At 46.1% G+C, this 24,845-nt stretch overlaps 1 protein-coding gene across 1 annotated transcript in view; it reads left to right on the top strand.

Moving 5' to 3' along the window:
• CEP162 (centrosomal protein 162) overlaps positions 1 to 24,845 on the top strand; it is a 74,281-nt gene that overhangs the window by 41,965 nt on the left and 7,471 nt on the right. The window contains exons 18-27 of the mRNA XM_054162560.1: positions 2,097 to 2,324; positions 4,561 to 4,698; positions 6,420 to 6,532; positions 8,756 to 8,864; positions 11,408 to 11,534; positions 14,035 to 14,198; positions 15,880 to 15,984; positions 17,863 to 18,087; positions 20,548 to 21,209; positions 23,964 to 24,105. Of these exons, the coding sequence (XP_054018535.1) occupies positions 2,097 to 2,324; positions 4,561 to 4,698; positions 6,420 to 6,532; positions 8,756 to 8,864; positions 11,408 to 11,534; positions 14,035 to 14,198; positions 15,880 to 15,984; positions 17,863 to 18,087; positions 20,548 to 21,209; positions 23,964 to 24,105 (2,013 nt within the window). The remainder of the gene's footprint in view (positions 1 to 2,096; positions 2,325 to 4,560; positions 4,699 to 6,419; positions 6,533 to 8,755; positions 8,865 to 11,407; positions 11,535 to 14,034; positions 14,199 to 15,879; positions 15,985 to 17,862; positions 18,088 to 20,547; positions 21,210 to 23,963; positions 24,106 to 24,845) is intronic.

The raw sequence follows: 24,845 nt of genomic DNA, 5'->3' as shown, positions 1-24,845 counted from the left end.
AACCCCTCTGGGCAGCCTGTTCCAGTGCTCTGTCACCCTCACCATAAATAAGTTTCTCCTCATTATGAGGTGGAACCTCCTGTGCTGTAGCTTGTATCTGTTGCTCCTTGTCCTGTTACTGGGCACCACCAAAAAGAGACTGGCACCTTCACCTTGACACCCATGCCTCAGATATGTATAGACATTGATCAGACCCCCTCTCAGCCTTCTCTTCTCAGGACTAAACAGCCCCAGGGCTCTCAGTCGTTCTTCACAGGAGAGATGTTCAAGTCCTGCAATCATCCCCATGGCTCTCTGTTGAACTCTCTCTGGCAGATCCCTGTCTCTCTTGAACTGGGGAGCCCAAAACTGGACATTATGCTCCAGGTGTGGTCTCACCAGGGCAGAGTAGAGGGGGAGAAGAACCTCCCTAGACCTGCTGGACACACTTTTTTTAATGCACCCCAGGATCCCATTGGCTTTCTTGGCCACAAGGGCACATTGCTGTCCCCTGGAGAACTTGCTGTAGGACTCCAAGGTCTTTCTCCACAGAGCTTCTTTCTTGTAATAAGTATCACAAGATTGCCAGAGGCTGAAATCTTGAATGAAGACTTCCCTTTAATCAGCTATTATGTTTTGCTTTTAAAAGATGCAAGTATAGTCATACTGCTTTTTCAGTTGCTTGCATAATTCTATGTAGTTAAAGTTGGAATGCTAAATTCATTTCTAACAAGTACTAATTCATGGGAAAAAAGGGGAAGATTGTAAATTAAACTTTTAAAAGTGAAAGTATTCTGTTATTAATGATAAATAGCACTACTGTTTGGGCTCTATTTTCCATTTGCATTGCAGTGAGTGTTTAATAATTTAAGGATCTTCTGGCTTCTTCAAGGTGACTTGGAGAATGGTTTGAATAGTTCACAGTATCTTCATACGTCTTTAAGATGAGTGAATTTGCAGTGCCACAATGGATTTTTCCCTCTTCCTTTATAAACTGCCTAAAGAATTAATCACAGAATATATTACTGCTTTTCAAAAAGTAAGAGGCAGAATAATTCAGGTAGTAGCTCTCATACAAAATTATAGAATTGTACTGAGAGAAAAAATAGTACCAGACTCTCTGCCTTCACAAGGCAGCAAAACTAAACAAGTAAGTGGTATCAATCAGATTTTTACTGTGTAGAAATACATTTTAAATGTCTATATTTTTAGACTGCCTGTCATTTATAGAATCATAGAATTGTTAGGGTTGGAAAGGACCTCAAGGATCAGCTAGTTCCAGCCCCCCTGCCATGGGCAGGGGCACCTCACACTACATCAGGTTGCTCAGAGCCACATCCAGCCTTAAAAACCTCCAGGGATGAGGCTTTTACCACCTTTCTGGGCAACCTGTGCCAGTGTCTCACCACCCTTATGGTGAAGAACTTCTTCCTAACATCCAGTTTGAATCTACCCATTCCCCCCAGTCCTATCACTCCCTGACACCCTCAAAAGTCCCTCCCCAGCTTTCTTGTAGCCCCCTTCAGATACTGGAAGGCCACAATTAGATCTCCTTGGAGCCTTCTCTTCTCCAGACTGAACAGCCCCAACTCCCTCAGTCTGTCCTCATAGGACAGGAGCTCCAGCCCTCTGATCATCCTCATGGCCCTTCTCTGGACATGTTCCAGCATCTCCAGATTCTTCCTGTAATAGAGGCTCCAGAACTGGATGGAGTAATCCATTTGTGGTCTCACCAGAGTGGAGTAGAGGGGGAGAATCGCCTCCCTCGACCTGCTGGCTATGCTTCTCTTGATGCAGCCCAGGAGGTGATTGGCTTTCTGGGCTGCAAGTACATACTGGTGGCTTATGTTGAGAGTTGTCTGTTTCTCACTGGGGTGTTTTTGGTTTGTTTTCCTCATGTATTTGTAAGTAAGAAAGCAGCTCAGTAAAGTAAGTGCAGGTTGTTTTGCTGTAGAATTTTTGTTGGGGGGGGTGTTTGGTTTGGTTTTTGTTTCAAGTGCCTTATGTGGTTATTGAGAATTAGACCAGCCAGTGCAATAAAATTGATGAGTGGAATTTGTTTGGTAAACAAATCATTCCATTGTTTCCCTGACTGTTATTTTTCTCCTCCTCATCAGGATTTAACTTTTTCTCCTACCAAAAGCTGCGACAGGGAACTGTATTTGCTCAAACGACTGCAAGTCGCAGAGGAGGACCTGAACACAGCTAATGATTTGATTCACCAGCTAACCAGCAGGGTTTCACAGAAAGAGAAAGAGCTAGAGGCCAAGATAGTGGAATTGAAAACAGAGCATGGAAAAGAACTTTCTCGGCTGGGTCAGGAAAACTACGTTCTTCAGAGTAAGGTACTTTGTCATCTTGTATCCCATTACTGTGGAACAGGAGAAACACTGCTGCTGAAAATTTAATGGTATTTTACATGAGTTGTTAAATGAGCAGGGAATCCAGATTTACACACAGGCTGCTAGTGTGGAAGTGCATGCCTGCTGTTACATTTATTGCCCAGAAGACAGGGTATTTTTTTCTTTCCTATGAGCTATGTCATTCTAAGTTCTTTTGGTTTGCTACTTTAAGAGTTCTCCAGCAGGTTGGTTTGTTTGTTTGTTTTGTTAATAGAATAGAATAGAATAGAATAGAATAGAATAGAATAGAATAGAATAGAATAGACCAGGTTGGAAGAGACCTTCAAGATCATCGTGTCCAACCTATCATCCAACACCACCCAATCAACTAAACCATGCAACCAAGCATCCTGTCAAGCCTCGCCCTGAACACCCCCAGCAACAGCAACCCCACCACCTCCTCAGGCAGCCCATTCCAGTGGGCAATCACTCTCTCTGTGTAAAACTTCCTCCTAACCTCCAGCCTAAGTCTCCCCTGACACAGCCTGAGACTGTGTCCTCCTGTTCTGGTACTGGTTGCCTGGGAGAAGAGACCAACCTCTGCCTCACTACAACCCCCCTTCAGGTAGTTGTAGAGAGCAATAAGGTTACCCCTGAGTCTCCTCCTCTCCAGGCTAAGCAACCCCAGCTCCCTCAGTCTCTCCTCATAGGGCTTGTGCTCCAAGCTCCTCACCAACCTTGTTGCCCTTCTCTGGACACGCTCCAGCAAGTCAACATCCTTCCTAAACTGAGGGGCCCTGAACTGAGGGTTAAGATTTAACTCACTCATGTGTTAAAGCAAAAAAACCAAGAGGTTAAAAAATACCACTTGTTACAGATGGGTACAGTCTGTTGAGATATGGAGGTGGTGGAGTCACCATCATTGGAGGTGTTTAGGAGGAGACTTGATAGGCTGCTTGGGGCTTGGTTGCATGGTTTAGTTGATTAGGTGGTGTTGGATGATAGGTTGGACACGATGATCTTGAAGGTCTCTTCCAACCTGGTCTGGTCTGGTCTATTCTGTTCTGTTCTATTCTGTTCTGTTGTGTTCTATTCTATTCTGTTCTGTTGTATTCTGCTCTGCTCTGCTCTGTTCTGTTCCATTCCGTTCTATATACTTTTTTACAGAATACAGAATTAACCAGGTTGGAAAAGACCTTTGAGATCATCAAGTCCAACCTATCACCCAACACCATCTAATCAACTAAACCATGGCACTAAGTGCCTCATCCAGTCTCTTTTTAAACACCTCCAGTGATGGTGACTCCACCACCTCCCTGGGCAGCACATTCCAATGGCTAATCTCTCTCTCTTTCTCTCTTCCTAACACCCAGCCTAAACCTCCCCTGGCACAGCTTGAGACTGTCCTCTTGTTCTGGTGCTGGTTGCCTGGGAGAAGAGACCAACCCCCACCTGGCTACAACCTCCTTCAGCTAGCTGTAGAGAGCAATAATGTCTCCCCTGAGCCTCCTCCAGGCTAAACAACCCCAGCTCTTTCAGCCTCTCCTCATGGGGCTGTACTCCAGACCCCTCCCCAGCTTTGCTGCCCTTCTCTGGACACATTTGTGCAGCCCAATATTTTTCTTACACTGAGGAGCCCAGAACTGGACACAGTATTTTGATGCTTTATTCAATCTTATGTTTTGACTGTATTGCATATTCCCATACCCTCCTGTCTAAACAGATAAGAAAACAGGAGGAAGAAGAAAACTGACTTCTCCCAAACTTTTTACCCTTTGTTCCTGTTTTGTAATGCTTCTGTACAACCAGTACCAGAACAAGAGGACACAGTCTCGGGCTGCGCCAGGGGAGGTTCGGGCTGGATGTTAGGAAAAAGTTCTATACAGAAAGAGTGATTGCACATTGGAATGGGCTGCCTGGGGAGGTGGTGGAGTCGCCATCACTGGAGGTTTTCAGGAGGGGACTTGATGGGGTGCTTGGTGCCGTGGGTTAGTTGTTTGGGTGGTGTTTGATTGGTTGATGGGTTGGACGTGGTGATCTTGAAGGTCTCTTCCAACCTGGTTTATTCTATGTATTCTATGTATTCTAACCTGGATAATGAACTCATTGATCATTATTCAATTTCTACAGAAGCTCATTGATCTGCTTTCATATCTAAATGAAAAGATTGATCTTGTGGAGAATTCCACATTGCCCACAAAACTTTCTCATTAACTGAGTGTCATTTTCCTTTTGAAAGTTAAGAAGTATGGAAGAGCTGACTAAAGAGAAGAGATGGGCTCATCATACAGCAGCAGCTCCTATCACTGAAGAAAAACTGGCACAAATACAAAAAGAAGTTGAAGATCAAGAGGTCATTATTCAAGGCTATCAACAGGTAATACCATACAGCATACTGAGCTGTTCTAGCCAGCTGCAAAATCAAAATAATTTCATGGCTCCTATTTTTCTGTTATAAACAGAGCTATCTTGCTGTCTAAAAACGGGGATGATGTTTTAAGTGTGAAGGGCAAATGTGGAATGTGTGATTCAAAAGTGTTTCATAGAGGTCTGGCTTGGGCAGTTAGGTCTAGTTTTTAGGGGTTTTGAGCAGGTATATCTGGTTTCTGTGACTCAATATATCTGTGTTGGAATGTGTCCAGAGAAGGGCCATGAGGATGATCAGAGAGCTGGAGCTCCCCTCCTATGAGGACAGACTGAGAGAGTTGGGGTTGTTCAGTTTGGAGAAGATAAGGCTCTGAAGAGACCTTATTGTGGCCTTCCAGTATCTGAAGGGGGCCTACAAGAAAGGTGGGGAAGGACTTTTCAGGGTGTCAGGGAGTGATAGCACTGGGGGGGAATGGATCCAAGCTAGAGGAGGGGAAATTTAGATTAGGTATTAAGAAGAAGTTCTTCCCCATGAGGGTGGTGAGACACTGGAACAGGTTGCCCAGGGAGGTGGTAGAAGCCCCAACCCTGGAGGTTTCTAAGGCCAGGCTGGATCTGGCTCTGGGCAGACTGATCCAATGTGAATTCTCCTTGTCTGTGGCAGGGGGGTTGGAACTGGATGATCCTTGCAGTCCCTTCCAATGCTGTGATTCTGTATGATTCTGTTCTATAGTGTAAAAAATACACTGACTTTTCATTGAAGAACTTGGAAGACACTGTGTGCCCAATGAGGAAGCAGAAATTCTCCCAAATGTAGCAGAAAAGTAGTGTTTTTTAAGCCCTATCAGAAATCTGGAGGGTTGTCTTTTAAAAATATTTTTTTCACAGGATCTGGGCAGCTGATTTCAAAGAAACCTTATCAGTGTGCCTGATTTATATCACTTAGTCAAGTGTAGAAAGAGGTAATACCAGCTTAATCATCCTTTGGAATACTTGCAGCTGTAAAATCAAATTGGTTTGGTTTGGTTTAGTTTTAGTTTAGTTTTAGTTTAGTTTAGTTTAGTTTAGTTTAGTGTGGTTTGGTTTGGTTTAGTTTAGTTTAGTTTAATTTAGTTTGGTTTGGTTTAGTTTAGTTTAGTTTAGTTTAGTTTAGTTTAGTTTAAGCAGCTTCCAGTTGGTGCTCAGCACCATGTCTTGGTGTAGGCACAGTGTCCTGTCAGTATAGCTGTGAACATCTCGAGTCAGTGATGGTTTGTGTCCACAGAATTGGGCCAGGCAGAGCTCTGATCTGTCAGCACCCATCTATGTACATGCTTTTAGAATATAGTCTATAGACTCATGGAATGGTTTGGGCTGGAAGGGATCTTACAGATCATCTAGTTCCAACAGCCCTGCCATGGGCAGGGACACTCACTACTATACTTGGTTGCTCGAAGCCTCATACAACTTGGCATTGAACCTCCCTGGGCAACCTGTTCCAGTGTCTCACCACCCTTATTGGAACTGGCCTAGGTTCTCCACTTGGGCAAGATTGTAGAGGTCACTGTGTATTGCTTTAGCATAAAGATAATGAAAGTAGAAATGCCTTTTGGAAACTCAGGAATAAAGCATTTAGTGTGTTTACTTCCACTGTTTCAGCAGGCAAGCTATACAAGACATAGACAACTGGTTTTGAACTGGAGAAAACAGTAATTTGTGAACATTCTTTAACTTTGTCTGTCTCATCTTTAGGAAAATGAGAGGTTATACAAACAAATGAAAGAGCTGCAGATCCAAAACAAAAAAAATGAGGAACAAATGTTTAAGGAGAATCAGTGCTTAATGTCTGAATTAATAGCCATAAGGTAGGCAACCTAAAATCTCTGGAGTTTTCAGCTGACCTTATTATTTTTATGTATGAGTCAATGTGGAGCCTTCCAGGTGCATGTTTTCCACTGTTCCTTGGGAGTGTGGGTTAGTTTTTCTTCTTTTGAGAATTACATTGATTATGAGCACTTTGTTCTTAGTCATCTTGCTGATCTTGTAGACCTGTGGGAAAGCTACAAGTCCTCCACTTGGAGCTATTTCAGTGCTAAAACTCAAACATTCTTATTCTGATGTCCCGGTTTGAGGCCAGGCAGATCCTCTCTTTCCCCTGAGAGGGGCAAAAGAATGATACTCACACAAACAGGTTGCAAAAGTGATGGAAAGTTTAAATGGAAAAGCAGCAAGTGTTTTACAGAAGCCACAAGCATAGTGACAAAAGAATCCCAAAGAACAGAATAGAATTAACCAGGTTGGAAAAGACCTTCGAGATCATCAAGTCCAACCTAGCACCCAACACCATCTAAACTGAACCATGGCACTGAATGCCTCATTCAGTATCTTTTTAAACACTTCCAGTGATGGTGACTCCACCACCTCCCTGGGCAGCCCAATCCAATGGCAAATCACTCTTTCTGTGAAGAATTTCTTCCTAACATCCAGCCTAGACCTCCCCTGGCACAGCTTGTGACTGTGTCCTCTTGTTCTGGTGCTGGTTGCCTGGGAGAAGAGGCCAACCCCCACCTGGCTTCAGGGAGTTGTAGAGAGCAATAAGGTCTCCCCTGAGCCTCCTCTTCTCCAGGCTAAAGCATAGAGTGTCCCCTATAGCACACCCAAAAGCCTCCCAACACTTCCCTTCTCCCCACCTGAGGGTATACCCAAAACCCCCAGGGCTCTTTCTTCCCCCCCCCACTGCTAGGCTAGTCTCAGGCTGGCCACGTCTGAGACTGCCACCCCCCTTCCCCCTTCTCGTCTTGGCATTAGGCCTAGCTAGGCCTAAGAGGCCTTGAGATAACTCCCCCACCATTACCCAATAGGGAGCATCTCTCACAGGAGCAGAGAGGGAAGAGAGAGGAAAAGAACGACTTTCCAGATGGATTTATAGGGTGCAGGATATTATGGGTATGAAATAGGCTGTTTCCTGTGTCCACCTATTGGGCTGGACCCTTGGGACACTGGAGATGTAGCTTGTGTGGCAGTAATAGGAGGCACCCAGCCTAAACTGCCACATCACCATCCCTGGAGGTGTTCAAGAGGGGATTGGACGTGGCACTTAGTGCCGTGGTTTAGTAGTCATGAGGCCTTGGGTGACAGGTTGGACTTGATGATCTTTGAGGTCTTTTCCAACCTTATTGATTCTATGAGTCTATGATATTATCAGAGTGTAATATGTATGCTACACTTGGTTTGGTTTTAGGGCTCTGCTCACATGTCAAAATGTTTTGGTATTGCTGTAGGACACACAGTAGATCAGGGGTCCCAAGAGATCCTGGTAGTGGAGAAATCTTTGGGTACACTGCACTGTAGGTCCTGTAAGATTTGTATATTGTGCTAGTAATGAGGGGAAAAATCCCTAGCAATTGTGTGTATTCCTAATTTACAAATCTTTTTTTGTGGATGAGTTCCACTGAGGCAGAGTAGGTTTTGTTTCCCTCCCTTGTGCAGACCCAACAAACAAGTTCGTGCAAGGCAAGCAGACTTCACCTCACAGATGAATTCTTTTTGGTGTAAAGATGTACTGCAGAGTTGCTTCTTTCTTTAAGCCTGCACCCATAGACTTCTGTAGCTCCACAGAATGGTTTGGGTTGGAAGGGACCTTAAATAACATCTAGTTCCAGCCCTGCTGCCATGGGCACAGGGACACCTTCCACTAGACCAGGTTGCTCGTGGCCTCCTCCAACCTGACCGTGAACACATTCAGGAAGGAGGCATCCTCGACCTCCCTGCGCAAACAATTCCAGTGTCTCACCACCCTTACTGTAAAGAATTTCTTCCTTATATCCAGTCTAAATATACCCTCCTCAAGCTTCAGTCCATTCCCTCTTGTCCTGTGTCTCCAAGCCCTTGTAAAAAGTCCCTTCCTGGCTTTCTTGCAGGCCTCCTTTGAAGTCCAGGAAGGCTGCTATAAGGACTCCTCAGAGCCACCTTTCCTCCAGCCTTTCTAGTACCATTTGGGGGGGGCAGTTTGGTTTCTATTCTATGTATGCTACTGTTAGTATACCAAGGAACTGTTTTGCATGAATGTTTTTGCTGTCACCACATAGAGAAAAGGTGGAGAAGACTAACAACATCCAGTCGTGGATCATGCGGGATTCTGACCCAGCCAGAAATCGGAGTTTCACAGAGCTGATTTCAGAGCTTCGAGCAGCACAGGTAGGTTTATGCCAAGCCTCATTTTCCTGTGTTCTTACCAGAGAATGCATAACTTTTCATACTGTAAACTAGGAATGTAAATTAAGTGGTGGATCATCCTATTATTTGCCACACTTGTGTATCACAAGCACCTCATTTTATGAACTCTAGATGGATAAAGAACTGGCTTGATGGCTGCACCCAAAGAGTGGCTGTCCATGGGTCCATGTCCCAGTGGAGGCCAGGGACAAGCAGAGTCCCTCAGGGATCAGTCCTGGGACCAGTCTTGTTCAACATCTTTGTGGGTGCCATGCACAGTGGCATTGAGTGCACCCTCAGCAAGTTTGCTGATGACACCAAGCTGTGTGGTGCAGCAGACAGGCTGGAGGGAAGGGATGCCATCCAGAGGGAGCTTGACAGGCTGGAGAGGTGGGCACAAGCCAACCTCATGAGGTTCAACAAGACCAAGTGCAGGGTCCTGCATCTGGGTTGAGGCAATCCCAGGCACAAATCCAGGCTGGGCAGTGACTGGCTGGAAAGTAGCCCTGAGGAGAGAGACTTGGGGGTGCTGGTGGAGGAGAAGCTCAACAGGAGCTCTCAGTGTGCACTTGCAGCCCGGAAAGTCAATCAGATCCTGGGCTGCATCAAGAGAAATGTGGCCAGCAGGTCAAGGGAGGTGATTCTCCCCCTCTGCTCAGCTCTGGTGAGACCCCACCTGGAGTACTGCATCCAGCTCTGGAGCCCCTATTACAAGAGGGATATGGACATGCTGGAAGGTGTCCAGAGAAGGGCCACGAGGATGCTCAGAGGGCTGGAGCACCTCTCCTATGAGGACAGACTGAAGGAGTTGGGGCTGTTCAGTCTGGAGAAGAGAAGGCTCCGAGGTGACCTAATTGTGGCCTTCCAGTATCTGAATGGGGCCTACAAGAAGGCTGGGGAGGGACTTCTCAGGATATCAGGTAGTGATAGGACTAGGGGGAATGGAATGAAGCTGGAGGTGGGGAGATTCAGGCTGGAGGTGAGGAGGAAGTTTTTCACCATGAGAGTGGTGAAGCCCTGGAATGGGTTGTCCAGGGAGATGGTTTGGGTGCCATCCCTGGAGGTGTTTAAGCCCAGGCTGGCTGAGGCTGTGGCCAGGCTGATCTAGTGTGGGGTGTCCCTGCCCATGGCAGGGGGGTTGGAACTAGATGATCCTTGTGGTGCCTTCCAACCCTGACTGATACTATGATAAGTCCCCCAAGGCAGAGAGTCTCTGAAAGAAGCACAGCTTTGCCAGCTTGACTGCAAATCCTGAACTAACTACTGAGAGCTTGCAGAAATAGTGATGCATCTATACCCAGAAGTGTTTATCCCAGCTTTGTACCAAGTAAGTTCCAGGAAGGAGAATCAGAGTGAAAAGAATTGGTTGTTATTCACTCACAGAACTCTTTTTGTAGTCCTATAGCTGCTCACAGTTTTCACAGAGGATGTCTAGCAAGCTTCATGTTAAAGGTTTCAGGAACCTCAGTTCTACTTAACTGCAAGTGGAGACTGTTCTGGCACAAACTTCCTCTGATAGCTGAAAATTAAAAAAGTAGAAATTAAAAGCTTCTGCCCTTTGGTTTTTTTTTTTGGTGGCAACTTTGGTCATTTTTCCCCAAAACAAACAAACCAACCAGGAAACAACCAACCACAGCAAACCAAATGGTTGTGTAGGTGATAAAAGCATCTGAGTGAATCCAAGACCAGGAGAGCCATTCCTGGTCTGACTCTTTTGCTCTCTAGGAGTTCCCCAGTTCCAACCTCTTAGGTGCTGCTTTTACACTTCCCTATCTTAAGGTGCAGCCTGTAATGAGACTGAACACAAGAACCAAAGATGGAAAGACACACAGAGACAACAGTAAGAGTCAAGCACACAGCACAGAGAGCAGTGCCTCTGTTCACACCACAGCAATGCAAACAGTACCCTTGGAAACTCAAGGAGTGCATATAGACTGATCCTGCTCAGCAGATCAGAGCAATAGCTCCCTAGCAGTGACACAAAACCATGCACATGTTTGCCACTGCTGTCCCCAAGCACTATTTACTGGCTAGCCCCAAAACCTCAGCCCCTGCATTTGCTGCTCCTTGTACCTATGGAATCAGTATGAGCAGAGGCTGACACTGAAACATTTCATCCTGCTTAGCCTTGTGGTTAGCTCGTGATCACGCACAAACAGAACTGAAAGTGCATGCAGCAAGTGGTGAGAAATAGAATGTAGTAAATTAAACTGCTGGAGAATAAATCAGTCCCTTTAAGATCCACTTTTAAGTCTTAGACAGAAGTCATTTTCTTTGCTGACCCTCCCAAAAGGGAGATGCTTTCTGCTTCTAAGACAATTATGTAAGACTAATTAAAATCTATGTATGGGAGTTTATTGTTTGGGGTTTCTTTTAGCTTAAGGTTTATCATGCTGTGCTATTGCAAGGCTTGTGAATAATAACAGAACTAGAAAACCTGGTGAAAAAGCATATTCAGGTTTTCTGTATGGCAGTGTGTGGTGCTTTTTCCTTTTTCTTGTCTTACCTTTTGATCTGAAACTCAGAAGGAAGAAACTAAGTTACAAGAAGAGATAAGGCGTCTCAAACAAGAGAAGCAAGCCCTTGAGGTAGACCTGGGACAAGCAAAGAAGGAGAGAGATTTAGCAAAAGTTCAGATTGCCTCCACATCAGGTAAAGCAACTTCATTTTGGTAAATGATTCTGTCTGCCCCGTGGTTCACTGTCTTGGTTAGAGCAGACAGAAAGCCAATCACATCCTGGGCTGCAGCAAAAGATGTGCTGCCAGCAGATCCAGAGAGGTGATTGTGCCACTTTGCTCTGCTCTGGTGACACCTCACCTGGAGTACTGTGTACAGGTCTGGAGCCCTCAATATAGGAAGGACATGGACCTAGTAGAGTGGGTCCAAAGGAGGACCACAAAAATGATCAGGGGGTTGGAGCACCTCTGCTACGAGGACAGGCTGAGGGAGCAGGGTGGGATTCAGCCTGGAGAAGAGAAGGCTCTGAGGAGACCTAATAGCAACATTCCAGTACCTGAAGGGGACCTACAAGAAGGATGGAGAGAGACTGTTTACAGAAGTCTGTGGTTATAAGACAAGGGGCAATGGTTTCAAACTGGAGAAGTGCAGATTTAGACTGGATCTTAGGAGTAAGTTCTTTACAATGAGGGTGGTGGAACACTGTAACAGGTTGGCCAGGGAGGTGGTTGAGGCCCCTTCCCTGGAGATACTCAAGGTGAGGCTTGACAAGGCCCTGGGCAACCTGATCTAGTTGGGGATGTCCCTGCTGACTCTGGGGAGGTTGGACCGGAAGACCTTTGGAGGTCCCTTGCAGCCTGGACCATTCTATGATTCTGTTTTACCCTCCCCAAAGGAGTAAAATAAAAACATTCCTCAGAATTGGAAATGCAACTGGCAATACTATTCACAAATCTATACAAAAGTACAGAATACACAAATTCATATTCAGCCTTAGCCCAGTTCTCAAGTCTGGGCTTGCCACAACCATCTAAAACCTTCCTCCCAAGCAGGCCAAAAACCAGGCCTCAATGCCCCCTCTATGCCTCCCAGCTTCCCCCCCCCCCAAACCTAGGCCCAAATTGTGTAGCATGAAATTTGCTATACAGCCAAGGCTGCAGAAAGGCCTAAAACCTCCCCCAGAATACCAAACAAGAGATTAAAGGCCCACACTGTGAGCAGGAGAGAGGGAGAAAAGGGCAGAATAAGCTTTGATGTCTGCTTATAAAGGGGAGATGCAGGAAGGATGGGGTGAAGTAACAAAGATTACACTTGCCTGTGCCCACCTCCTTGTACTTCTCTGGTACTCCTGGAGGACTTTTCTCCATGGTTAAGACATCCAGTCTTAAACCCACAACGTTCACTCAACAAACATGTAACTAAAACATCTTTCTTACTCAAATATCACTTAGTCAAATGCATCCAGACAACTTCCAAATGTTGTCTCAACTTCTAATAATAGCTCCAGGGCTATTAGATTAGAAAATCTTTTCTTTTATCCAGCTGAATTCTTTGTTCTTGCCTGTTAAGTTTGATTGCTTGATTACCTCCCACTGGGCACAGAAAGCAGACAATTCCATTTATATATTTGCCCAGGGAGGTGGTGGAGTCACCGTCCCTGGTGCTGTTCAAGAGGTGATTGGACCTGGCACTTGAAGCCATGGCTTGCTTAGTCATGAGGTGTTGAGTGGCAGGTTGGCCTTGATGATCTCTGAGGTCTTTTCCAACCTTATTGATTCTATGATTCTGACTCTATGATATGCTAACTCTGTTCATAAGAAAAGATCTACTGTGTTGCATCTCCTATTTAGATCTTGTCCATTTGTTGCCTTGAGACTTTTTTCAGCATTCTTGTTGGAACTCTTTCCAGTTTGACTTTAGCTGTGTTAGTGAGAAAGGGCCAGTATCTGGCATCACAGGACTTAAGATCTGCACTGACTGCCTCCATCTCTCTTCTCAAAATGTGTGCTCTCTAAATGGGAGGAGTATGATCAATACATATCTAAGCATATATTCTATATTGTCATATATCTGGTTAATGAAAATGTGCTTTGGAATGTGATCAAGAATAGGTCCCCCTGGGATTCTGTTTTAAATACTTCCCATGGCAAACTGTGAGCCATGGAGTACTACTGTGTACAGAATTACAGAATCATAGAATGATTTGGGTTGGAAAAGACCTTAAAGAGCATCCAGTTCCAACTTCCCTGCCATGGGCAGGGACACCCTCCACTAGACCAGGTTGCTCAAAGCCTCATCCAGCCTGGCCCTCAACACCTCCAGGGAAGGGAAATTCACAACCTCCCTAGGCAACTTGTTGCAGAGTCTCACTACCATCACTGTAAAGAATTTCCTCCTAATATCCAGTCTAAGTCTACCCTCCTCAAGCTTCAAGCCATTCCCTCTCATCCTATCACAAGCCCTTGTAAAAAGTCCCTTCCTGGCTTTCCTATAGACCCCTTCAGGTATGAGGGAAAGTTTTCTGTTTTTCAGATACTGCTGCATTTAAGATCCTAATCAGGATATGCTTTTAATACTTCACTTCAACAGGATTAATAAAGATGTGAAGTGTGCTGAGAAGGATAGTCTTGACTTGTGAGTAATTCTGTACTAAAGAAGTAATTAAAGAAGACTAAAGTTGTTTTATTCCTGTAGGTGAGAAGTCTTATGAGTTGAAAGTTATGGAAGAATCATACAAACAGGAAATCACTCATTTGAAAAAGAGACTTCAGTGGTATGCAGAAAATCAGGATCTTCTGGACAGAGATGCAGCTCGTCTCAAAGATGCCAAAGAAGAAATTGCAAAACTAAAACTAGAGGTGATCATATCTAGCTTTGTTTAAGAAGCTTAACTTATTTCTTTTTCCAGTGGTGGTGAGGAGTATAATGTAATTCTGTCTGTAATAATCTCATTCTCCCCTCCCCCTTTTATTGATTGGTTATTGGGGGGGGGGGGGGGGGGGGGGGGGGGGGGGGGGGGAGGGCAAGGGATTTGTTCATTTGTTTGTTTTTGAAATGTGAATTCCTTATTGGAATGGAATGGAATGGAATAGAATAGAATAGAGTAGAGTAGAGTGGAATAGAATAGAGTGGAATGGAATGGAATGGAGTGGAATGGAATGGAGTGGAATGGAATGGAGTGGAATGGAATGGAGTGGAATGGAATGGAGTGGAATGGAATGGAGTGGAATGGAATGGAGTGGAATGGAATGGAATGGAATGGAATGGAATAGAATAGAATAGAATAGAATAGAATAGAATAGAATAGAATAGAATAGAATAGAATAGAATAGAATAAGCCAGGTTGGAAAATACCTTTGAGATCGAGTCCAACCTATCATCCAACACTAATCAACCAAACCATGGCACCAAACACCCCATCCAGTCTCTTCCTAAACACCTCCAGTGATGGTGACTCCACAACCTCCCTGGGAAGCGAATCTCTCTTTCTATGAAGAACTTCCTAACATCCAGCCTAAAACTCCCCTGGTGCAGCTTGAGACTGTGTCCTCTTGTTATTGTGCTGGCCACCCAGGAGAAGAGATCAACCCCCACCTGGCTACAGCCTCCCTTCAGGGAGTTGTAGACAGCAAGAAGGTCTCCCCTGAGCCTCCTCTTCTCCAGGCTAAGCAACCCCAGCTCCCTCAGCCTCTCCTCACAGGGCTGTGCTCCAAACCCCTCCCCAGCTTTGTTGCCCTTCTCTGGACACATTCCAGCATCTCAACATCTTTCCTAAACTGAGGGGCCCAGAACTGGACACAGGACTCAAGGTGTGGCTCAAAGATCGTGCAGTCCAACCCTCAACCCAGCACTGAAGGGTCAACACTAAACCATGTCCCAGAGTGCCAGGTCCACACACTGCTTAAACATCTCCAGGGATGGTGACTCCAGCACTGCCCTGGGCAGTCCAATCCAATGTTTGAGAACCCTTTCAGCAAATAAATATTTCCTAACATTCCTGAACCTCCCTTGGTGCAGCTTTTCCTTTCCTTCAGCATTTCCTTCAGTCCTGCTGCTTGTCACCAAGAAGAAGAAGCTGCCCCTCCTTCCTCCAGCCTCCCTTCAGGCAGTTGTAGAGAGAACTGAGGTCTCCCCTCAGCCTCCTCTTCTGCTCCCTCAGATGCTTCTCACAGGCCATGTGCTCTAGGCCCTTCAGAAGCCTCACTGCCCTTCTCCAACACCTCAATGTCCTTGTAGTGAGGAGCCCAGAACTGAACACAATGCTCAATGTGTGGCCTCACCAGTGCTGAGTACAGGGGGATGATCACCTTGCAGTCCCTGCTGGCCACAGTTTCTAACACAAGCCAGGATGCCATTGGCTTTCTGACCAGGATGCTGACTCATGTTCAACCAACACCCCCAGGTCCCTCTCCAAGCTGCAGCTTTCCAACCACCCATGCCCATGCTTCTTTTATGTTGTGCATGTTTCCAGTGCTTTGGTACTACAGGTCAATGTCTCTCAGTGTGTATCTCAGTCTTGTTTTCTCATAAACTGGCCAGGTTGAGAAGCTCAGAGCTGAAGCTGGAGATCAGTGTGTGCAGCAGAAGAAACGTTTGAGAGACAGAGCAGCAGATGCCAAAAGAATTCAGGATCTGGAGAGACAAGTATGCAACAACAGAACTGTTTCATTTAACCTTTATTGCAGATGAGATCTCTTACAACAGTTACTAGCCCTTTCATATGGGTAAAGGATTGAATGAAGCCTTCTGAAAAAGTAACTTGGGCTAAGGAATTATGATAAAGTAACTTGGACCATGGGGGTGCTGATGGACAAGAAGCTGGGCACGAGCAGGCAGTGTGCACTTGCAGCCCAGAAGGCAAATCACATCCTGGCTGCATCAAAAGATGTGTTGCCAGCAGATCCAGAGAGGTGGTTGTGCCACTTTGCTCTGCTCTGGTGAGACCTCATCTGCAGTACTGTGTGCAGGTCTGGAGCCATCAGTATAGGAAGGACATGGACCTTATGGAGAGGGTCCAGATGAGTGCCACAAAAGTGATCAGGGGGTTGCAGCACCTCTGCTACAAAGACAGGCTGAGGGAACTGGGGTTGTTGAACCTGAAGGAAGTTATGGGGAGACCTAATAGCAGCCTTCCAGTACCTGAAGGGGGCCTCCAGGAGGGATGGGAAGAGACTGTTTACAAAGGCCTGCAGTGACAGGACATGGGGCAATGGCTTCAAACTAGAGAAGGGCAGATTTAGATTAGGTATCAGGAAGAAGTTCTTTACTATGAGGGTGGTGGAACATTGGAACAGGTTGCCCAGGGAGGTGGTTGAGGCTCCTTCCCTGGGGATATTCAAGGTGAGGCTCAATGAGGCCCTGGGCAACCTGATCTAGTTGGGGATGTCCCTGCTGGCTGTGGGGAGGTCAGACTGAATGACCTTTGGAGGTCTCTTCTGGCCTGGACCATTCTATGATTCTGTAACAATCAACACAAGAAGCTACAGTAGCTCTTCTGCTACTGTGTTCTAATAAGCTATTTGCTGGTAGCCCTTTTTAAACCCTTTAACATTAAAATGCTGTTTAGAGTTTCTTGGAAAGAGGGCAGAAGCATACTCAAGCTTGCTTTTTATCTTCTCAGACTCTTTCTGTCTGTGTTCAGTAACCCCTTACCCTTATGACCGATTTCAACCAAGTTGATTCAAGAGTAGGGGTTTAAATGTTGCTGGATTCCTACAAGACTCATGAAAACTGGGGCAGTAGAGACCTTAAAATCCATGTTTCTACTGAGGAAAAGTCAGGTGGAAGTAGGCCTCTCTGAGTTTCAGGAGAAGGTAGCTGCATTTGATAGCAATGTGGGATAAATGGGAAAGAGCCTCTGCAGTATTCTAATGCAAAGAATCATAGGGTGGCTTGGGTTGGAAGGCACCTCCAAAGGTCAGCTAGTCCAAGCCTTCTGCAGTAAGCAGGGACATCTTCAACTAGAGCAGGTTGCCCAGAGCCCTGTTGAGCCTCACCTTGAATATCTCCAGAGAAAGGGCCTCAACCACCTCTCTGGGCAACCTGTTTCCCTGTCCTACCATCCTCATGGTAAAGAATTTGTTCCTAACATCCAGTCTAAATCTGTTCTTCTCTAATTTCAAACCATTGTCCCTTGTCCTGTCACTGCAGGCCTTTGTAAACAGTCCCTCTCCAGCCTTATTCTAGGCCCCCTTCAGCTACTGGAAGCTGAAGCCTTCTCTTCTCTAGGCTGAACAACCCCAGCTCCCTCAGCCTGTCTTTGTAGCAGAGGTCCTCCAACCCACTGATCATTTTGGTGGCCCTCCTCTGGACCTGAGAGGGCCTCAAGAGATTGAGTCTTGCACTGTAAACTATAACATAAATGGAAACACTGTAAAAAACTCTCTGCATCTGCATCTCCAGTTTTCCTTCTGCACCCAGCTTAAAGGGGATGACTTTTGTTCACATCCTGTCACTTACATCAGTTCATTTGTCATCAGAACTATTTTCTTGTTATCTTCTTTCTGTTTTCTTTTTGATCAGATCAGAGAAATGGAAGGAATTCTAAAGAGAAGGTATCCAAATTCTTTGCCTGCTCTGATTTATGCTGCTGCTGCTGCTGAGAAAAGTGATGATCCTTCAACTAAAGCAAACACAGTTGATTTTCTGGAGAGAAGAATAAAAAAGTTAGAAACAGAACTTGAAGGTAAAGATGATGAAGCTAAGAAGAGTCTCCGTACCATGGAACAACAGTTTCAAAAGATAAAGGTAAAAACTGCTGGAGGCTTCTTGACTAGTCTGCTCTGCAAGTCACAAGGGGTACTGGGTTCTGACAGAGGAGGAGTGGTGAAAACTGAAGGCAAAGACCACACTCAAGGGAAAAAAATGTTTAAGGAGTTTCAGTAGCTTCAGCACCTGGGATAACAAGAGTTTGTTAGAGTACTATTGGAACTGAGAGGCCAAGTGCTTGAGGTAGAGCAATTTAATTCTCACTGTTAAGTGGGTTTGATCCTGTGGGTCAGTGTAGCTGCTCCCCTGATTCCTTGCTGCACCAAAGGCTGTGGTTTGGAAGATCTGCAGAATGAGGTTTTTTACAGGGAACATCTGGGAACACTGAACATTCTATCCACAAGTTAACATGATGGCAAGCCACAGGATCTCAGGATGTTAGGGGTTGGAAGGGACCTCTGGAGATCATAGAGTCCAACCCCCCTGCCAAAGCAGGATCACCTAGGGTAGTCCACACAGGAGTGCATCCAGACAGGTCTTGAAAGTCTCCAGAGAAGGAGACTCCACAACCTCTCTGGGCAGCCTGTTCCAGTGCTCTGTCACCCTCACTGTATAGAAGTTCTTCCTCATGTTGAGGTGGAACTTCCTGTGCTGTAGTTTCCATCCATTGCCCCTTGTCCTATCACAGGGCACAAGTGAGAAGAGGCTGTCTCCTCCTTCTTGAAACCCAGCCTTAAAGCTTGTGTTAGGAAGCATGGAAATCAGGCATTTTACTTCAAGGAAAAGGTGGACTGGGTTGGTTCTTAATAAGTGGGAAAGGAAAGCATTGGTCACTTGTTCCTCCTTTTCTCCACAAGTGTCAACTAATTTTGCTTTTCCTCAGAGGCTCTCCAGCCTCCTAAGAAGGGTTAGGTTTTCCTTAGCTCATTAGGAAGAAGCATTTTGTGTCTTTCTGAGTTCAGGCTTCTGAATCCAGACATAAAAATTTCTCCTGTTAACATTTAAGATGGTTTTTAAAATGTGAAGTATGCTTTTGAGGCATGTGACAATGATGTTTGCAAACTGACATGGCAAACACATCATGACAGGCTTCAGAAAAAATTCAAGACTTTTCACTGTATTAAACCTTGTCTGAGTTGGTAACATCTGAAGAGAACTCAATGGTATAAAAATGAAGTAGTTTCTTGGCAATTTAATCTTCTTTCCCACAGATACTGCATTCATTGTGAGGATTATAGTAAATGGTTTGAGTAATTCTGCTGGAAAGCAGCTCCATGGAGAAAGACCTAGTGGACAGCAAGCTCTGCATGGGACAGCAATGTGCCCTTGCAGCCAAGAGGGCCAATGGTATCTGAGAGTGCATCAAGAAAAGTGTATCTGGCAGGGCTAGGGAGGTTCTTCTCACCCTCTACTCTGCCCTGCTGAGACCACACCTGGAGTATTGTGTCCAGTTCTGGGCTCCCCAGTTCAAGAGAGACGGGGATCTACTAGAGAGAGTTCAACGGAGAGCCGTGAGGATGATGAGGGAACTTGAGGAGAGACTGAGAAACCTAGGGCATTTATTCTTGAGAAGACTGAGAGGGGAGCTGATCAACAGTACAAATATCTGAGGGGTGGGTGTCAAGTGGAGGGGGTCAATCTCTTTTCAGTAGTGCACAGTAATAAGATGAGGAACAATGGATACAAATTTGAACATAGAAGGTTTCACCTCAACATGAGGAGAAACTTTTTTACAGTGAGGGTGACAGAGCACTGGAACAGGTTGCCCAGGAAGGGTTGTGGAGTCTCCTTCTCTGGACCCTTTCAAACCCCACCTGGATGCATTCCTGTGCAGACTACCCTGGGTGATCCTGCTTTGGCAGTGGGGTTGGACTCGATGATCTCGGGAGGTCCCTTCCATCCTCCAACATTCTGTGGTTCTGATTCTGTTTTACAGCAGACTTAAGTTTGCTTTCCATAATTTTTTTTCACTTACTACTTTCTGAACTGATTAAGTAGCCTTGTTACTAATCACAGAATTGTCAGGGACCTCAAAAATTATCCAGTTCCAAACCCCACTAGAGCAGGCTGCCCAGAGCCACATCCAGCCTGGCCTTCTAAACCTCCAGGGGAGAGGCTTCTACCACCTTCCTGGGCAACCTGCTCCAGTGTCTCACCACCCTCACAGTGAAAAACCTTTTCCTGACATACAATCTGAATCTCCCCTCCTCTAGCTTGGATCCATTCCCCCTACTTCTATCACTACCTGACACCCTAAAAAGACCCTCCCCAGCTTTCTTGTAGACCCCCTTCAGATACTGGAAGGCCACAAGAAGGTCTTCTCGGAGCCTTCTCTTCTCCAGACTGAACAGCCCCAACCGTCTCAGTCTGTCTCCATAGTAATATCTTGTCTTATGCAATCTTGCTTCAGATGTGGAGTAACTTTAAGAGGAAGAGCTGATAATGAAAGCACACCTGAAGAAACTGACTTAGTTTATTTCTCCTACTCCCTTTCCTTAGATACAGTATGAGCAAAGACTTGCAGAGCTCGAGCAACTACTTGCCTACAAATTTATGAGTGAATCACCAAAACTGAATGGCAATAAAGCAGAACTGGAACAAGAGCTTCAGAATCTAAAGGAGAGCCATCAGATCACCGTTAAGAACCTCCAGGCAGAAATTGAAGACCTTAGAAGTCAAAATTGCCAATTAAAACTCAGAAACAGAAAGGATAATAAAGACGTGGAGTTCACAGACTCTCACGTGAAACACGGCAACGCAAAGGACAAGCTGCTGAAGCTAAATGAAGAGCTGGTCATGAAAAATAAAGAAATACAAGAGCTCACAAAAACTGTAGAGAAACTTCAGAAAGAAAGGATGGTGATGTTGTCCAGTAACAATTTGAGGAATAAAGCCAACAATAAGGAAAACTCTGCAGAGATCTTGAAAAGGAACTCGTCAGCAACAGATAAAAAGCATCGCGGCGGCAGCGAACCCTTTCGAAGCGTTTTCAAGGGTGACAGAATAGACCAAGCACCAACTTTCTCTGATCCTAATCTCTCAGATGTTCTGCAAGAAAATGCACAGCTGAAAGAGGAGCTAGAAAGACTGTCTCTAGAGATGAACCAGCAGAGGGTGAAGTCTCAGGCAAAGCTGGCTTATTCTGAAAATAACATTCGAAGGTAAGCGCTCAACACCTGCCTTTTAAAAACCTCCTTACAGTCTTGGCTGATGCAGGATGAAGTGACACATCAACATCAGCCATGTTGGGCACCTACAAGAAGGGTGGAGAGAGGCTGCTTACAAAAGGCCTGCAGTAACAGGACAAGGGGCAGTGGCTTCAAACTAGAGAAGAATAGATTTAGATTGGATGTTAGGAACAAGTTCTTTACTATGAGGGTGGTGGAACACTGGCACAGGTTGCCCAGGGAGGTGGTTGGAGCCCCATCCCTGGAAGTATACAAAGTGAGGCTCCACAGGGCTCTGGGCAACCTGATCTAGTTGGGGATGTCTCTGCTGACTGCAGAGAGGGTTGAACTAGATGGCCTTTGGAGGTCCCTTCAAATCCAGGTCACTCTATGATTCTATGTGTGAAGCTAGCTTGTATTTGGTGGACATTCTCTCTAATTATCATTTTTAGTGTTTGGTTAGTTTTGGGCTGGTCTTTGTTGGTTTGGGGTGGTTTTTTATAGAGCACTGCACTATCAGGATTCTTTCTACATCCTTCTGAATGCTGCAACCCACCATGGTTTTGAGTGCAAAGACCTTGGTGCAAATTGTTGGATCCAGGTGGGTTGGATTGGATGATGGGTTGGATGCGATGATCTTAGAATAGAATAGAATAGAATAGAATAGAATAGAATAGAATAGAATAGAATTAACCAGGTTGGAAGAGACCTTCGAGATCATCATGTCCAACCTATCATCCGACACCACCTAATCAACTAAACCATACAACCGAGCATCCTGTCAAGCCTCGCCCTGAACACCCCCAGCGTCGGCGACCCCACCACCTCCTCAGGCAGCCCATTCCAATGGGCAATCACTCTCTCTGTGTAAAACTTCCTCCTAACCTCCAGCCTAAACCTCCCCTGACGCAGCCTGAGACTGTGTCCTCTTGTTCTGGTACTGGTTGCCTGGGAGAAGAGACCAACCTCTGCCTGTCTACAACCCCCCCTCAGGTAGTTGTAGAGAGCAATAAGGTCACCCCTGAGTCTCCTCTTCTCCAGACTAAGCAACCCCAGCTCCCTCAATCTCTCCTCATAGGGCTTGTGCTCCAAGCCCCTCACCAACCTTGTTGCCCTTTTCTGGACACGCTCCAGCAAGTCAACATCCTTCCTAAACTGAGGGGCCCAGAACTGGACACAGGACTCAAGGTGCGGCCTAACCAGTGCAGTGTACAGGGGCAGAATGACCTCCCTGCTCCTGCTGGCCACACTGTTCCTGATGCAGGCCAGGATGCCACTGGCCCTCCTGGCTGCCTGGGCACACTGCAGGCTCATGTTCAGTCTACCATCAACCAGCACCCCCAGGTCTCTCTCAGCCTGACTGCTCTCCAGCCACTCTGACCCCAGCCTGTAGCTCTGCATGGGGTTGCTGTGGCCAATGTGCAGAACCCGGCACTTGGATGTGTTAAATCTCATGCCCTTGGACTCTGCCCATCTGCCCAGCCTGTCCAGGTCCCTCTGCAGAGCCTCTCAACCCTCCAGCAGATCAACTCCTGCCCCCAGCTTGGTGTCATCAGCAAATTTACTGATGATGGACTCGATGCCCTCGTCCAGATCATCAATAAAGATGTTAAAGAGCATGGGGCCCAGCACTGATCCTTGAGGCACACCACTGGTGACTGGCTGCCAGCTGGATGTGGCACCATTCACCACCACTCTCTGGGCTCGGCCCTCCAGCCAGTTCCTAACCCATCGCAGTGTGCTCCCATCCAAGCCAGGGGCTGACAGCTCGGCCAGGAGTTTGCTATGGGGAACGGTGTCAAAGGCCTTGCTGAGGTCCAGGTAGACTACATCCACAGGCCTCCCCACATCCACCAGGCGGGTCACCTGATCATAGAAGGAGATCAGGTTGGTCAGGCAGGACCTGCCCTTCCTAAACCCATGCTGGCTGGGCCTGATCCCTTGGCCATCCTCTAAGTGTTGTGTGATTGCACTCAGGATGACCTGCTCCATAATCTTTCCTGGCACTGAGGTCAGGCTGACAGGCCTGTAATTCCCTGGCTCATCCAACCGGCCCTTCTTGTGGATGGGTACCACGTTGGCCAGCTTCCAGTCATCTGGGATGTCTCCAGTGAGCCAGGACTGCTGAAAAATCATGGAGAGCGGCTTGGCCAGAACATCTGAAGGTCTCTTCCAACCTATTCTATTCTATTCTATTCTATTCTATTCTATTCTATTCATCTTGGATGCTTGGTATTTGTGCTGTACAGCATGAATATTTGGTGCACACACTTTCCTTCAATCTGGGGTGTGCTTTCAGTGGGATTTACCTGAGCAGCTGTAGAAACTTTACACTTCACCTGTTCTCCCTTAGCTCCCTTCTGAGTCAGTAGAGGAAACTGGCATAGTGAGATTGCACCACATTCTGTTCTAAAACATGTACCTGAAATGGGACCTCTTAACAAATGTTAAGATTTGAAAGCACTCATTTTCTCTCCTTCTTTTATAAGTGGAGCCAAAAGAGATGATTAGCTGAGTTTTCTGTCTCCCAGTTAAATGAGGTAGATACAGAACACTGTAGACTTTCTACCCTGTTGTCCTCCAGAGGCAAAGTAGTGGTGGTGCTGTCCTGTGAGGTTATGGAATTTCAAAGACTTGCCACCTGTCTCATTGGTGATGTTTTGGATGTTCAAGGGACAGACTTGGCTGCATTTCTTTAAAAACTCTCTGTAGCTGCTTTACTTCTGATTTTCCTTTCACTCTGTTCAGGATGCAGGAAGACACAGCAGAATACATTGCATCTCTGAAAGCTTCCCATCAGAGGGAAGTGGAGAAGATTCTTTGCCAGCATGCAAAGGAGCATTCTGCTTCTAAAGTAGCTGAACTAAACAGCAGAATTTCAACACAAGAGGTAAGATATAGTTGATAAATTCATTGTCTGCAGGTAGCTGTTAAAGTTACTTCTGCATTACTATAAACTTTGTACAGATTGAAGGAGTTGGGGCTGTTCAGTCTGGAGAAGAGAAGGCTCCAAAGTGACCTCATTGTGGCCTTCCAGTATCTGAAGGGGGCCTACAAGAAGGCTGGGGAGGGACTTCTCAGGATGTCAGGTAGTGATAGGACTAGGGGGAATGGAATGAAGCTGGAGGTGGGGAGATTCAGGCTGGAGGTGAGGAGGAAGTTCTTCCCCATGAGAGTGGTGAAGCCCTGGAATGGGTTGTCCAGGGAGGTGGCTGGGGTGCCGTCCCTGGAGGTGTTTAAGCCCAGGCTGGATGAGGCTCTGGCCAGGCTGATCTAGTGTGGGGTGCCCCTGCCCATGGCAAGGGGGTTGGAACTAGATGATCCTTGTGGTGCCTTCCAACCCTGACTGATACTATGATACCATGATTGTCTTTCTTTGAAGCAGGCTCTGTTGTATTATGTTTTAAAAATGGGCCTGTGCCACTGTAGTCACAGAAGGACTGAGATTGGAAGGGACCTCTGGAGGTCATCTTGTCCAACCCCCCTGTCCAAGTAGGGTATCTAGAGCCAGTTGTGCAGGACCACATCCAGATGGCTTTTTAATGTCTCCAAGGAGGGAGATTCCACAACCTTTCTGGACTTAGAGACCCAGAGATGGGCTTAGGCACCCTCATAAGCAAAGTTTTCCTT

Source organism: Dryobates pubescens, chromosome 6 (assembly GCF_014839835.1).
Source record: "Dryobates pubescens isolate bDryPub1 chromosome 6, bDryPub1.pri, whole genome shotgun sequence".
Lineage (NCBI taxonomy): Eukaryota > Metazoa > Chordata > Aves > Piciformes > Picidae > Dryobates > Dryobates pubescens.
This window is presented reverse-complemented; position numbering and strand designations above follow the sequence as displayed.